General features: G+C 37.8%; 1 protein-coding gene across 6 annotated transcripts in view; it reads right to left on the bottom strand.

Moving 5' to 3' along the window:
* CCDC141 (coiled-coil domain containing 141) overlaps nucleotides 1–13,633 on the bottom strand; it is a 205,962-nt gene that overhangs the window by 41,086 nt on the left and 151,243 nt on the right. For 3 of the 6 annotated variants that reach the window (XM_058712700.1, XM_058712707.1, XM_058712699.1), the window contains 3 exons: nucleotides 8,993–9,172; nucleotides 2,990–3,169; nucleotides 2,278–2,403 (listed from right to left, as the gene is read on the bottom strand). In XM_058712700.1, coding sequence (XP_058568683.1) covers nucleotides 2,278–2,403; nucleotides 2,990–3,169; nucleotides 8,993–9,172 — 486 coding nt within the window. Of the gene's footprint in view, nucleotides 1–2,277; nucleotides 2,404–2,989; nucleotides 3,170–5,041; nucleotides 6,637–8,992; nucleotides 9,173–13,633 lie in introns of those variants that run through there. The other 3 variants (XM_058712703.1, XM_058712704.1, XM_058712711.1) reach the window with 3 other exon arrangements.

The raw sequence follows: 13,633 nt of genomic DNA, 5'->3' as shown, positions 1-13,633 counted from the left end.
ATAAAAGATATCCAGCTTTTAGACAACTTTTTCCTTTATAACTGACTATAGGAAGGTCTCAATCACTATTCTCTCATTTGCTAACTATTATTTATTGTCAGCCCCACCCCATCCTTGCAAATCCAGGCTTTGTGTTTGATGCTAAGGATACATTATTCTATTCCCATCTTCTTAGAAATTAGAAAAAAATTGCTATAAATGCAAAAAACATGTTTCAAAGCTAGGTGGTGAAATAGAAAGTCACATATTTCTGTGGCACACCAAATACTCCGGTTACCTATTAAATGAATGTATTTTAGATATTTTATGAAGCCATGATCATCTCTGATATTTAATGTAAACTAGAATCAGTATGATAAAAACATCAAGAGAAGACAAGTCTAAAAATACATTGGGGGAATTATTTGTCCCTCATGATAACAGAATGATCAGAATGAACTACCAGCTGAGCAATGTGGTAGATATGCTACTTTAAAAACGGTCATCCCAGAATCCACAAATAGACACCACATGTAGAGAGGGATAAAGCAGCTTCCTTTTCCCTAGGACCACTCAGATACCCCTTGTAGGAATCCAGATTTTGGGATAGAACTTGCAAATGCTGGACAACTCAAAGAAGAAGCCACTATAATGTCAGGGATGGAGCTTATATCAAGGAGAAAAGTAGTGGAAATCATTTAGGCTAAGGAAATACTTTGCAGAAGAGTAGCCTAATAAAGGTCTTCAAGTTGAAATCAAGCATAGGGGCATCAAATATATGCATACCACAGTGACAGAACTAATGAAGCTTGGGAATGGCCCCTGACTTAGAAGAATTTACTCATGCATGCATGTGCAGGGCCACGTGCATGCATACATACACAAAATGCCAGTAGGCATATAACACAAGGTATATCAAAGTAGCTAATATGTAGGCTAATTGAATTTTCTAAGAATTTATAGAAAAGACTTCACCATGGGCTACAATGGTGGGTGTGTGTGTGTGCGTGTGTGTGTGTGTGTGTGTGTGTGTAGGAGGTAGTTTTATGCTATCAGTTTTACCTTTAAAGAATCTGAAATAGGGGTGCTTGGGTGGCTCAGCTGGTTAAGTGTCTGACTTTGGCACAAGTCATGATCTCATGGTTCATGAGTTCAAGCCTCGTGTCAGGCTCTGTGCTAACAGCTCATAGCCTGGAGCCTGCTTTGGAGTCTGTGTTTCCCTCTCTCTCTGCCCCTCCCCCACTCATGCTCTGTCTCTCTCTGTCTCTCAAAAATAAATAAACGTTAAAAAATTTTAAAAAAAAGAATCTGAAATAGATCTTCCCTAAAGGAATCTTCAGTCTTCTGATTTGGCATTCTTTAAAGCCAACATTTTTGAAGTAGCAACCAACAGCAATGCAGATATCTTAACTTTGCAGTGAAGAACAAGAAGTCAGGCAAGAGGACAGCATGACTGGCAAATATTTTTGACAGCTGTATCAGGTTTAGGAGCGGCAGGAGGTGGAGGGTATGGAATGCATGGGCTGTCTGGGCCCGGGAACATGACTCATGGTTTTATCTCTCATCTTCTGAGGGCTCTCTGAGAGGGAGAATGGGAGAGCACAGCAAGATTCCTGGGAGAGTGGTAGGAATCTGGGGTGCCAGTGAATGGGGATGGTGACATCATAGTGGTGATTTCAAGGACAAAGGGGAGCAGAGCCTCTGTGTCAGAGCTTGCTCACCCTTGTTCTGAGATGTCTTAATCTAAAACATGTCTATAGGGAAATAATTAGAATGAATATATGTGATAGCTTAATGTAAATTCAAATAATCTAAGATAATATATTAGGCATTTTGTAGCCTGAATATTTGTGTATCATCAAATACAGAATAGTGCAGAAAAACAGTAAGAAAAATGTGTTTTTAAAGTGTAATTTTAGGGGTGCCTGGGTGGCTCAGTTGGTTGAGAGTCCGACTCTTGATATCAGCTCAGGTCATGACCTCATGGGTCACGAGATGGAGCCCCATATCAGGCTCTGCGCTGACAGCACGGGGCATGCTTGGAATTCTCTCTCTCCCTCTCTCTCTCTGCTCCTCCTCTGCTCTAGTGTGGGCACATGCACTTTCATTCTCTCTCTCAAAATAAATAAACAAACATTTAAAAAATAAAAATAAAGTAGAGCTTTAGACAAACCATGCTTTTGTTTAAAAAATAACAATTCACCAGTCTGTTAAAATTAGTTAGGTAAATCTCAACTGAACAGTTTTTGATTTTTTTTTTTTTCCCATTCACCCAAGTCCATCCATCTGTTTCTTCACCTGGAGGTGAGGCTTCATTTCATTCCATTTTTTCTGTAGACCTAAAATGGTCTGGAGGCTCCCTCCAAGGTCAAGTGCAGACACAGGCAGAAGTGCTTCCTGAAGAAGTTTTAAGTTGTAAGTGGTCTGAAATATATATTAGATAGTTATGTGTTTATGTTCTTGGACACCATTGGCAATCCAGTGATGACTGGTGCATCATCAAACTTTTCAGTTCCCATGAAAACACTCACTACCTCAAGTGATTCTGTGGTCCTAAACTACCAACGAACAAAAGCACAGGCCCTGGGTTTCCTTTACTTTGTTTTGTTTTTTTTTGTTTTGTTTTGTGGTAAAATACACATAACAAAATTTACCATTTTAAACAGTTGCTAATTGTGCAGTTTTGTGGCATCAGGACATTCACATTGCTGTGCATCGATCGCCACCATCTCCAGAACTTCTTGCCATCCCAAACAGAAACCCCATACCCATTTACCAGGAACTTCCATTCCCTCCTTCCCTCAGCCCCTAGTAACCTCTATTCTGCTTTCTCTCTTTACGAATTTGACGACTCTGGGTACCTCCTGTAGGTGGGATCATACAACATTTACCCTTTTGTGACTGCCTTATTTCACTTAGCATCATGTTTTACAGTCTCTTCTATGTTGCAGTGTACATCAGAATTTCATTCCTTTTTAAGACTTAATGATATCCATGCATGTTCCTGTACCTTTCTAAGTTGTTCTTTGAATGCTCCCCACTGCTGTTTCACAGGTTTGCTTGCTGTGGCTTTAAGTTGCCATGTCATCCGAAGGTGGCTGAGTTCTTCTCTTTCTGCCTTCTGGCTTTCCATAGTGTTCTCCATAAAGTGCACTTCATTTTTCACATTTAGTATTTCATTCTTTTTTGCCTGTTAAATTAATAATCCATATAATGGCGTTTCTTCCCCAAGAGACACAAAATTTTTGTATACACTCTTTTAGGAGACAAACACTTGATCATGGCCACCACGGAGCATGGTTCTGAGATCAAGACAAATCTGGAATGCTTGTGTAAAGGCACAGTGGGGCTCTCAGAACCTCTGGTCTATGCTTGGACACCAGGTCCTGAGTACTTTAAAATCCAGTAGTGTTTGACTCCCCACCCTCTCCACCCCTGGCCAGAGTCTGGTTATTTCCTGGGGCTTAAGGGATGATTAAATGAGTGTCAGGATCCAGAAATGTTGAAGTTAAGATTATTTGAATGCATAAGTTTTGAAGTATATTCTATCTTTTATTTTAACATTGTAAATAATGTTAAATAACTCATTAGAATATGTCAAAGTCTCAGCATCAGGAAATATGAGGGGTCTGCCTTTCTCTTTCAACTATCCCATTGTATATACTACAGTTATTTCAAATTTTCTTTGTGAGCAGTTCTTAAAGCTACTCCCTTTTGTAAGAACTGAAATGTACATCTATATATCTCTGTATTTTTATCTCTATTATGCACCTATAATACACAGCAGAACCCATCCTAAACGATATTTTTTAAATCCCTGCTATAAATAAAGTTAGGGTATCTTTCACATATTATTAAGAAACTATTAGTCAGAATCACAACATCTAAATTCAGAGTCCTCTTCATTTCTACATGTCCAATTTCTACATGTTCTGGTTGCCTGATTTGAAAGCCTATAAACAATGGTTTTATACAGGGGAAACTCAATTGCAGTCAGAAGAATAAAAGAAGTAAAGAGTAAAACCATGTACTTTTTTGTGAGTGCAAACATTAAAAAAAAATGCAGAAGAATATTTAGTTGACAAAACAATGGCTTTTTACTTTGATGGCTAGCCTTTCTCAATAAATCCTTGAATTTCTCAGGAGCAAATGTGCATAGATTTCTATACAGTAAAATCTTGGTTTGCAAGCATAATTCATTCTGGAAACATGCTTATAATCCAAAGCACTTGTATATCAAAGCCAACTTCAAGAACCATTGGCTCAGTTGTGATCATGTGACATTCGGCATCACGTCCTACTTGTACTCCAAGACATCACTTGTTTATCAAGTTAAAATGTATTAGAAATGTTTGCTCATCTTGTGGAACACTTGCAGAACAAGTTACTCATAATCCAAGGTTTTACTCTAATCACAATTACAGCTAGGGATCTAGAAGTCAAGGGATCTTTTAGATTGTAGTCAGAAGACAGTGTCATGAATGTGTGCTGGAGTATTTTAACAGACCATCTTATTTCTAAATTATTTTAAATGACATTAATATTTCACGTTTATATTTTTACATTAATTTAGACATTATAAAGTGCCAATTAATTACAAAAGAATATAATTGCAAGTTCTAAATAAGATCTCGCCTATGAATTTGGGGATTCAGAAATAAAATGATATATGCTGTAACTATGGTTAACAAGATGATAATATATCATGAAAGATATCCGACAACTTCAGCAGAACCCATCACGAACAATATTTTTTTAAAAGATGCTATAAATAGGGGTGCCTAGGTGGCGCAGTCGGTTGAGCGTCCGACTTCAGCCAGGTCACGATCTCGCGGTCCGTGAGTTCGAGCCCCGCGTCAGGCTCTGGGCTGATGGCTCGGAGCCTGGAGCCTGTTTCCGATTCTGTGTCTCCCTCTCTCTCTGCCCCTCCCCCGTTCATGCTCTGTCTCTCTCTGTCCCAAAAATAAATAAAAAAAGTTGAAAAAAAAAAATTAAAAAAAAAAGATGCTATAAATAAAGTTAGGGTATCTTTCACATATTATTAAGAAACTATTAAGCAAAATATAATATATAATTTAATGTAAACTTGGAAATTGCAGCATATCAATGTCGACTATAATCAGCAGGGTATGATTCTATTGAGGCCTGGAAAAGGGAGTGCACAGTAGTATTTGTCCTATCTAGCTAGCAGGATTCAAGAAGAGTGATTATGTACTTGGCAGACTTGAGTATTTTGACCACTCACCAAGATTAAATAATTTGCCCAAGGTCTAGTTAGTAAACACGCTACTCATTCTACTTCTGTTTAGGGGCATGGAAAAAATTGCCATAATCTTATCTAATAGGGTATTAAATTACCCATTTTCCATTTGGATTCAGACACAATGAATGGTGTGTCTTGTTTTCCAGACACGTTGATAACAGGAAGGCAGTATCCTGGATAGCATCCTTGATATTCACTGCTATATATTAGTAAATTAGCACTTTCATTAACATGTCTGCCCAGAGTTCTCACATAAATCAATTTCTCTGATCTTGATGATTTTTTAGATGAACTGAAAAATTTTCGGTGTCAACCTTGAAAAGATGAGCCACAGCAACCCAATCAAGAGCAGAACATTCAGTGGAAAATGCCAGCAGGCCTTCTTCCTCTTTAGCAACCACAAACTGGTTACCACATTTCAACAATAATGTTTGTTTAAAATCCTGATGGTCCAAAAAATATGAAGAAATTAGAACTGTGTTTTACTTGCTTTACCAATGATTTCCTATCTCAGAATGTTATTGAACCAATAAAGTTAACTATTATGTGGATCTTAATTCTTACCAGTAAGGAAGAATTTTATTATATGACAGTTTTTAAGGACCTTGAGGTAAAGCATGTGTTTTATACATAATGTCTGATATTTGATGAATATTCACCAGTCCTGCCAACACAGGGCTACATGACTGGAAACCAAGAGAAAAAAGTAGACAACAGAAACAACTCCAGGCTCAGATGTTGGAGTTAGCTGACAAACACTTTGAAATACCCATGATTAATATGATCAAGAGAGTACAGGACAGATGTAGAGAGGACAGGAGAGATAATTGCATTGGTAATTGAAATCTAATTAAAAAAAAAAAGATACAACTGGAAATTTCATAACTGAAAAGTAAATTTCTGAAATGAAGTCGTAATAAAAAGGATAGACAAAAATGCAATTTGCAAATATTTGAATTCCTTCTGGGTGTAAATTAGAGAAGTACACAATTAAGAGACTAAAGACTATATAACGAACAAAGTAAAAATGTGAAAGGTGACAGATCAATAGATAATCATGTTCTAAATGTTCCAAATGAAAAAATCACTTAATTAGTTTTTACAGTAAGCACCCGTACAACATAAGAACATGGGCGAATTGCTTAGCAAGTTTTCTCTGATGCTTAAGAATAGTATTAGATAAATCAGCACTATAAATACTTTTTTTCCCCACATAGACTTAATAAGAATGGTCTTCAAACCACGAAGGTTGAGCTAGAGAAGATAAAGAGTTGCTCAGAGTGATGAGAAGAGTTACAGAACCTAATTCTTCCAGATGAATTCAGTCTCCAGACTGAGATTGATCACATTTCAGAGCACTGGGAAAATTGCAGATGTCAGTTATCTTTGCAAATCTACAGAAAATAAAAAAAGTGCCAGAAAGTTAGAGAAAGGAGAATGCCCTGGTTTTCACAAGGGGGAAAAGGATGGACTACCTAATTTACAGATTGGTAAGCCCTACATTGATAATTAGTGCCAAAACTTCATCATCGATCAAGAAGCTTGTAAGCACTTTGGGAAGAATTCCCTGATCACAAGGAGTCAACCAGATTTATGTCAAATTATACTTATGTAATGGATAGGATACTTTGTAGGCAGACCTTTCTTTGAGCTGTCTCTCTCACTACAGACTTAGGAAAAAAGTTGTGAATTAATGGTTGAAATAAAGTACTATTGGAAGTATCTGTGATTGCTTAAAAAAACTGTCTAATCAGGGGCGCCTGGGTGGCGCAGTCGGTTGAGCGTCCGACTTCAGCCAGGTCACGATCTCGCGGTCCGTGAGTTCGAGCCCCGCGTCAGGCTCTGGGCTGATGGCTCGGAGCCTGGAGCCTGTTTCCGATTCTGTGTCTCCCTCTCTCTCTCTGCCCCTCCCCCATTCATGCTCTGTCTCTCTCTGTCCCAAAAATAAATAAAAAACGTTGAAAAAAAATTAAAAAAAACAAAACAAAACAAAAAAACTGTCTAATCAAGCAATTGCTGAATGGGTTGGGACATCAACTTGCCCCATAGACACTTTTATTAAAGCTCTACTTGCAGCCATAGAAGGCCTACTTATCAAATATATAGACTTAAACTTAGAAAAGATGGCTAATGTAGTAGATAGCAGGGTCAAGTTTACTTTAATAAGATGGAATCATAGGTAAAATGAAATTAAATAGTAATAAATAAATATAAAGACCCACATTTGTATATGAAAGATAAATGCTTGACCAATATAAGATGGGAGTGATCTAGCTTGGCAGGAATTGCAATGAAAATGTAATGGGAGTTGTATTTGATCACAAGCCTAATATGAATCAGCAAAGTGAAATTATTGCTAAAAATGCTAGCATAGTCTTAGGTCTCCTTAGTAAAAAATGATGTCCACTTTGTTGTACTTTGTGTTGATGTTGTACCTCACTTTTTGGTTACATTTCATGAATGATTTTGGCAAACCATAGAAAATTCTGGGAGGGATAATTAGGATGCAGAGAGAAGTGAAACTGTCTTACAAATGATGGAAAGGATTTATATGTGGTTAGCTGCCTAAAAAACTCAGATTAGACATAGCAACTGTTTTCAATGTTTGAAGGACTTACATGTGTAAAAAGAATGAAATGTGATTTTTTTCCCCTGTGTAGCTACAGAGGGTCAGAAACAGATACAAAGACAGATTTGGCTTAACATTAAAAAAAAAAAAAAAAAAGGTTTCTAGTAGCTGGGATTTTGTAACAATGACATGAGCAGTTTCATTAGGAAGATACTTGAGGCATTAAAGGAGAGTTGGAGTAGCTATTTTTTAAAACTCTGTAGAGAACTTTATCAGCCACAGGTTGATATAAAGATTCTAGGGTATTTTACAAATACAACTTAACTAAAATTTAGAGTACATTTCTAAATATAATGGAGCTTCACTATGGAAAGATCTGCTATGGTATGAAATTTTTCAAAATGATGATTCATCCTAGATATTGTCTTAAGCTCCTGGAAATTTTGTAAAGACCTTGTTACATATTCTCAAAATAACACAGAACTTTTGCATGAACCTCTACTGAGGTCTCTGTGTAATAGTGGCAATGTTGTATTTGGATGACAGTCACTCTTTCTTCTTAGTAGTTAAAATAGCCTTCATTATATCTGTGTGGATGGAACTAGAGGGTATTATGCTAAGCGAAATTAGTCAGTCAGAGAAAGACAAATATCATATGACTTCACTCATATGAGGACTTTAAGATACAAAACAGATGAACATAAGGAGAAGGAAGCAAAAATAATATAAAAACAGGGAGGGGGACAAAACACAAGAGACTCTTAAATATGGAGAATAAACAGAGGGTTATTGGAGGGGCTGTGGCAGGGGGGGTGGGCTAAATAGGTAAGGGGCAAAAAGGAATCTACTCCTGAAATCACTGTTGCACTAGATGCTAACTCGGATGTAAATTTAAAAAAAATTAAATTAAAAAATAAATAAAAATAAATAAATAAAAATCCATCCTTACTGAAAAAATAGTCTTCATTATAAATTAATAGGAAGTCTAAGACCAAATAAGCATGTAAATTCTGAGCTTTAGGACTGTTCTAGGTTGAATAAAGCTAAAACAAACAAACAAACAAACAAAAAAACTTCCTAAACCAGCAAGGTTGATTAGCAGACAGTTGAACTTGAATTTATGATTTTGACTTTGATAGTAATCCTTGCAGAAGGTGTGACACATTTAATATCATTCTTACCATATTTATTAAATTAAGGAACTCAAGCCCTAGGTCTTGAGTTAAAAAGCTCCTGTTTAAAAATAGCTGCCACTGCTTTTCAGCTGAGTCAAACTGACACTTGGATTCAGCATCATCCTCTTCCTTCCGTGGGATTTCAGTTTGGTAAAACTCCTTTAGGCTCTGACACTGCTCCTCTAGCTTAAAAAAATGAGAATATAAATGAAAATTAAAAACACTTAAAAACATTTTTTAAAGTTTATTTATTTATTTTGACAGAGAGAGTGTGCACACGTGTGCACGTGCACCAACAACAACACACACATGATCGGGGGAGGGGCAGAGAGAGAGAGAGAGAGAGAGAGAGAGAGAGAGAATCCCAAGCAGTCTCCGTGCTGTCAGTGCAGAGCCCGATGCAGAGCTTGAACTCATAAACCGTAAGATCATGACTTGAGCTGAAATCAAGAGTCCAATGCTCAAGAAACTGAGGTACTCAGGCACTCCTTAAAAACATTTTTAAAGAAAAATAACAGTAGATTCTAATAAAAGCCTATTTAAAAATCAAATGGAAATGACATTTCAGAATTTATTTTATTTATTTATTTATTTATTTTTAACGTTTATTTATTTTTGAGACAGAGAGAGACAGAGCACGAACAGGGGATGGTCAGAGAAAGAGGGAGACACAGAATCTGAAACAGGCTCCAGGCTCTGAGCTGTCAGCACAGAGCCCGACGCAGGGCTTGAACTCACGGACCGCGAGATCATGACCTGAGCCAAAGTCGGACGCTTAACTGACTGAGCCACCCAGGCGCCCCAAACATTTCAGAATTTTTTAAATAGTTATTCAATATTGTCAATTAACTGAAAAGACATGCAAATCTATTTAGGTTGTTGACAGACAGGAGTACCCCTCAGTAGCAAATTAAGCTGACAAGTTTGTTACCTATAAGACCTACTTACCAGAGCCAAAACCATATTTATGTATTATATATGTGCATGTTTTGCAATTGGGGACAATTAATGTCAAAGACCAGGGTGGCTCCATTTAAAGTTGAGTTTTATAATTCAGAAGAAAGACATATGACACACATACACACATACAACCAGGGAATACAAATCAGAAAGAAAGAAAGAAATATAAGCCTGTGAAAAATTATTTGTGATTATTAATCACAATTTCTAATCAGTGATAAACCAGAATAAAAAGTACAATTACTAATTTTCTGTGCAAGTATTAATATTAAACTGCCTCAGGAGCTAATCTTACTAAGGTATATTACTTCACCTGCCTAAAATTTTATTTCCTCATTTGGTAACCAATGCTAGCAATACTAGATTATTTTAAATCACTGTCTTTGATCAGAGCTTATATAAAACCAAATGCACCTGCAGAACTATGGATTAACAGGTAATTGGATAATGTAGAAATAGTAGAAAATTTTTGACACAAGCTTTTATGCATTAAATTAATATTTAATAGCCAATAGGATGAGACTGAAAGAGCAATCTAACAGGGAGAGAAATTTCAGGCAATGGTTAGTCACTATATTTTAAAGGCATTAACATCATCCTTCATCTAAATGAACTTAATAGGTGAGCCTGCAAATGTGCTCAGAAACAGTTCTATTCTCATTTCCCATATTCCATTTATTCATGCTTCTGTTTTGCTGATGCTTCTTTCCTTAGCCAAGAATGATCTTTCCTTAATTTTCTGCTCCTACCTATGCTTCATGAACTAGTTAAAATGCTACCTCCTCCATGGAGTCTTTTAAGATTCCCTAGTAAGAATTAAGCATTTATTTCCTTGGGTTCCCAAAGATAGTTCTGGGAGAAAGAGAACCATAAGCAAATTATCATAACAAAAAAACAAGTATACACAGAGGGACCAACTCTACACAGAGTAAATAGGGAAGAACTTCCCAAAGGAAGTGGCATTTGATCTGTGTCTCTCAGAATTGTCCAGGGTGAGAGGGAGTAGAAGGAGATCCCAGATGGAAGGAATAACATGTGCAAAAGCACAGGTGTGAAAACACTGACTGGTTCAGAGCATGATAAAAGCTCTTAGTGTGAATGAAGTTCAGGTTGCATAAGCTGATCGGTTAAGAAAGAAGCTAGAGGGATCACTGTGGCAGGATAAAACTGGCCAGCAGGTTTCAGCTTGGTTTCTGCTGTAACCAACACGATGTGACAGATTCTCATTAGTGTGAAACAACCGATAGCTATCACAATGATTCAGAATCAGCATGACCACTATCAGTACTTCTATCAGTGTCAATTTGATGGGCTGTCTGTAATGTACAACTCTAAAAACATAAACTTTAATTCATCCTCTTTTTCCAACTTCTCAAAAAAGCCTTGAATGTAAGTAAGTACAGGAATTCCCTTGAATCAGTACTAGTTTATGTTTTGGATAAGTGATAAACTTTAATACTTCATCCATTTTTGGTAAAGGTATTTATACTTTGTTTCACAAATTAAATTTTTCGTAGTGTCTGAATTCCAGGAGGTAATCCAATCAGATTTGCTTTAGAATGACCGTTTTCTGAAAGGAGTGTAGGGGAGAATTAAAGGAGGCAGAGAGAACAGATAGAAGACAATTTCTTTAAGCTGAGCAAGAGATGATGGGGGCTTGAACCAAGAAAGAGGAGGCACAAGTAGAGGGGAGGGGGATTCAGAAATGTTCTAGGTTGCCCCTACACATAAACAAGGGACAGCATGGCCTTTGATATAGGAAAAAAATCAAAAGGGAGGAGACTGGGGATTGAACTTCAGCTTCCATGTTTACTAGATGTTTGATCTTGGATACCTAACTTCTCAGTCTCAGTTTCCCCCATTTTTAAAGTAGGCATAATAGTAACTAAACATAGAAATGTTATAAGGATTGAATGAAGTCAGGAATGAAAAGCATGGGGCCTTGTACAAAACATGTGCTCCTCGAGAGAGAGAGGGCTCAGAAAAGACTGTGAAGTTTCTACCTTGGACTTTTGAAAAATGACAGGGTCATTTATGCCAAAATACAGAAGAAAAACATATTTGAAAAGGAGACAACTGGTTGTGTTCAGGAGCCTATAGGAAACACAGGTCATTAGTATGATTAGAAGTTGAAAGCATTGATCTGGGGCTCAGACAGCTGGGGCTGAGAAACTGTTTTTTGTTATTGGTGAATTGAAACCATAGGTGGGGATGCAAATTTTGCAGGGAAAGTATATAGAATGTCCAACAGAGAGAGCACAGGTAAGAGCTCCATGATCCACCACACTTCAGGAACAGAAAACCAAATGAGGAAGAAGGAGAAGGAACAGATAAAGAAGTAGACAAGATGATGTCACTTATATGAATTATCCAAATAAAGTTAATCTATAGAGACAGAAAGCAGATCAGTGGTTGCTTGAGGCTGAGGGCTGGAAGCCAGGATTGACTAAAAATATGCACCAGGGCTCTATTTGTGGTGATGGAAATATATATATACCAACACTGGAGTGCAGTGATGCTTTGCACAACTCTGTAAATATACTCAAAATCATTACACTCTAAAGTAGGTGAATTTTACCCTATGTAAATTATACTTCAACAAATCTGTCTTTTAAAAAGTCATGGGAGGTGAGAGTGAGTTATTTAAATAAATGTGGCAGAATGATCAAGCGGGGTGAAGACTGAAAATACACCATGTCATTTGTCAACTGGTAAGTTGCCAGGACAGAACAGGGAAGACACTAGAGGCAGTGGGGTGAGGCTTGGGGAGCAGGCAGAGACAAGAAGTGTCATCTTCCCATTCTAGAAGTGCAGGTGTGAAGAGAAGGAAAAGTACAGAGTGACAGCCTTGGTGAGGGCAAGACCATTGGGCATAGATACAGACCAAAGAGAAGGAAGCAACAGAAAAAGCAGATTTGAACAATTAGAGGATGGGTCTAGCTGAAGCTAGATTCTGAAGGATGTAGGTGTGTACAGGGAGAGACTGATGACTGATTTGTGTTAGGCACAGAGACTTCATGTTATTGGCAAATGGAGGGTGAGTGAACATGTCAATAGGTTTGGAGGTCCAAGGAGGTCAAGACCGTTAGGCTCGATGGTCTTGTTTTTCTTCAGTCACATATGAGGAATAGGCATTGGCTGAGATTTAGGGATGTAAACTGGAGTAAGATGTTTGAGAATTGCTACTGAATGGGCACCAACTAGGGAGCATATGGGGGACCCAAGCAGAGACCCACAAATTGTAATGGTACCAATCAGCACAACAGTATGATTTTCCACAGGAGTGTCTGAAAGCTTGGAAGTGGAAGCTGAGTAAATAGAGTGTTGTACCGATCTAGAATTGGGAATTGGCAGTGTAGGTCAGGGTAGAAGGCAGGGAGTTGACAGCATGGGGAGCAGGCTGGAAATGAGTAAGCAGGAGCCGGTGAGGAGAGAAGGCCACCCTGAGGGGGTAGGAGGGTGACAGACTGAGGAGCACTGCCAAGATGAGAAGGACAGAAGGCTCCACCAGGGTGGAGAACAGATTTGGTGAAGGCAGGGAGGATGAAAGGGCATGAGGTCCTTCTGAGAACATGTTTCTTACAAAGCTAAGGTTCCAGCCCTAGAGAGACTCCTGGTTACGAAGGCCAGGGTGGCCATGGAAATAGATGCTGAACTAGAAGCCAAGCAGGTGCATTTTGGCAATGA

This window comes from Neofelis nebulosa, chromosome 2 (genome assembly GCF_028018385.1).
Source record: "Neofelis nebulosa isolate mNeoNeb1 chromosome 2, mNeoNeb1.pri, whole genome shotgun sequence".
Lineage (NCBI taxonomy): Eukaryota > Metazoa > Chordata > Mammalia > Carnivora > Felidae > Neofelis > Neofelis nebulosa.
This window is presented reverse-complemented; position numbering and strand designations above follow the sequence as displayed.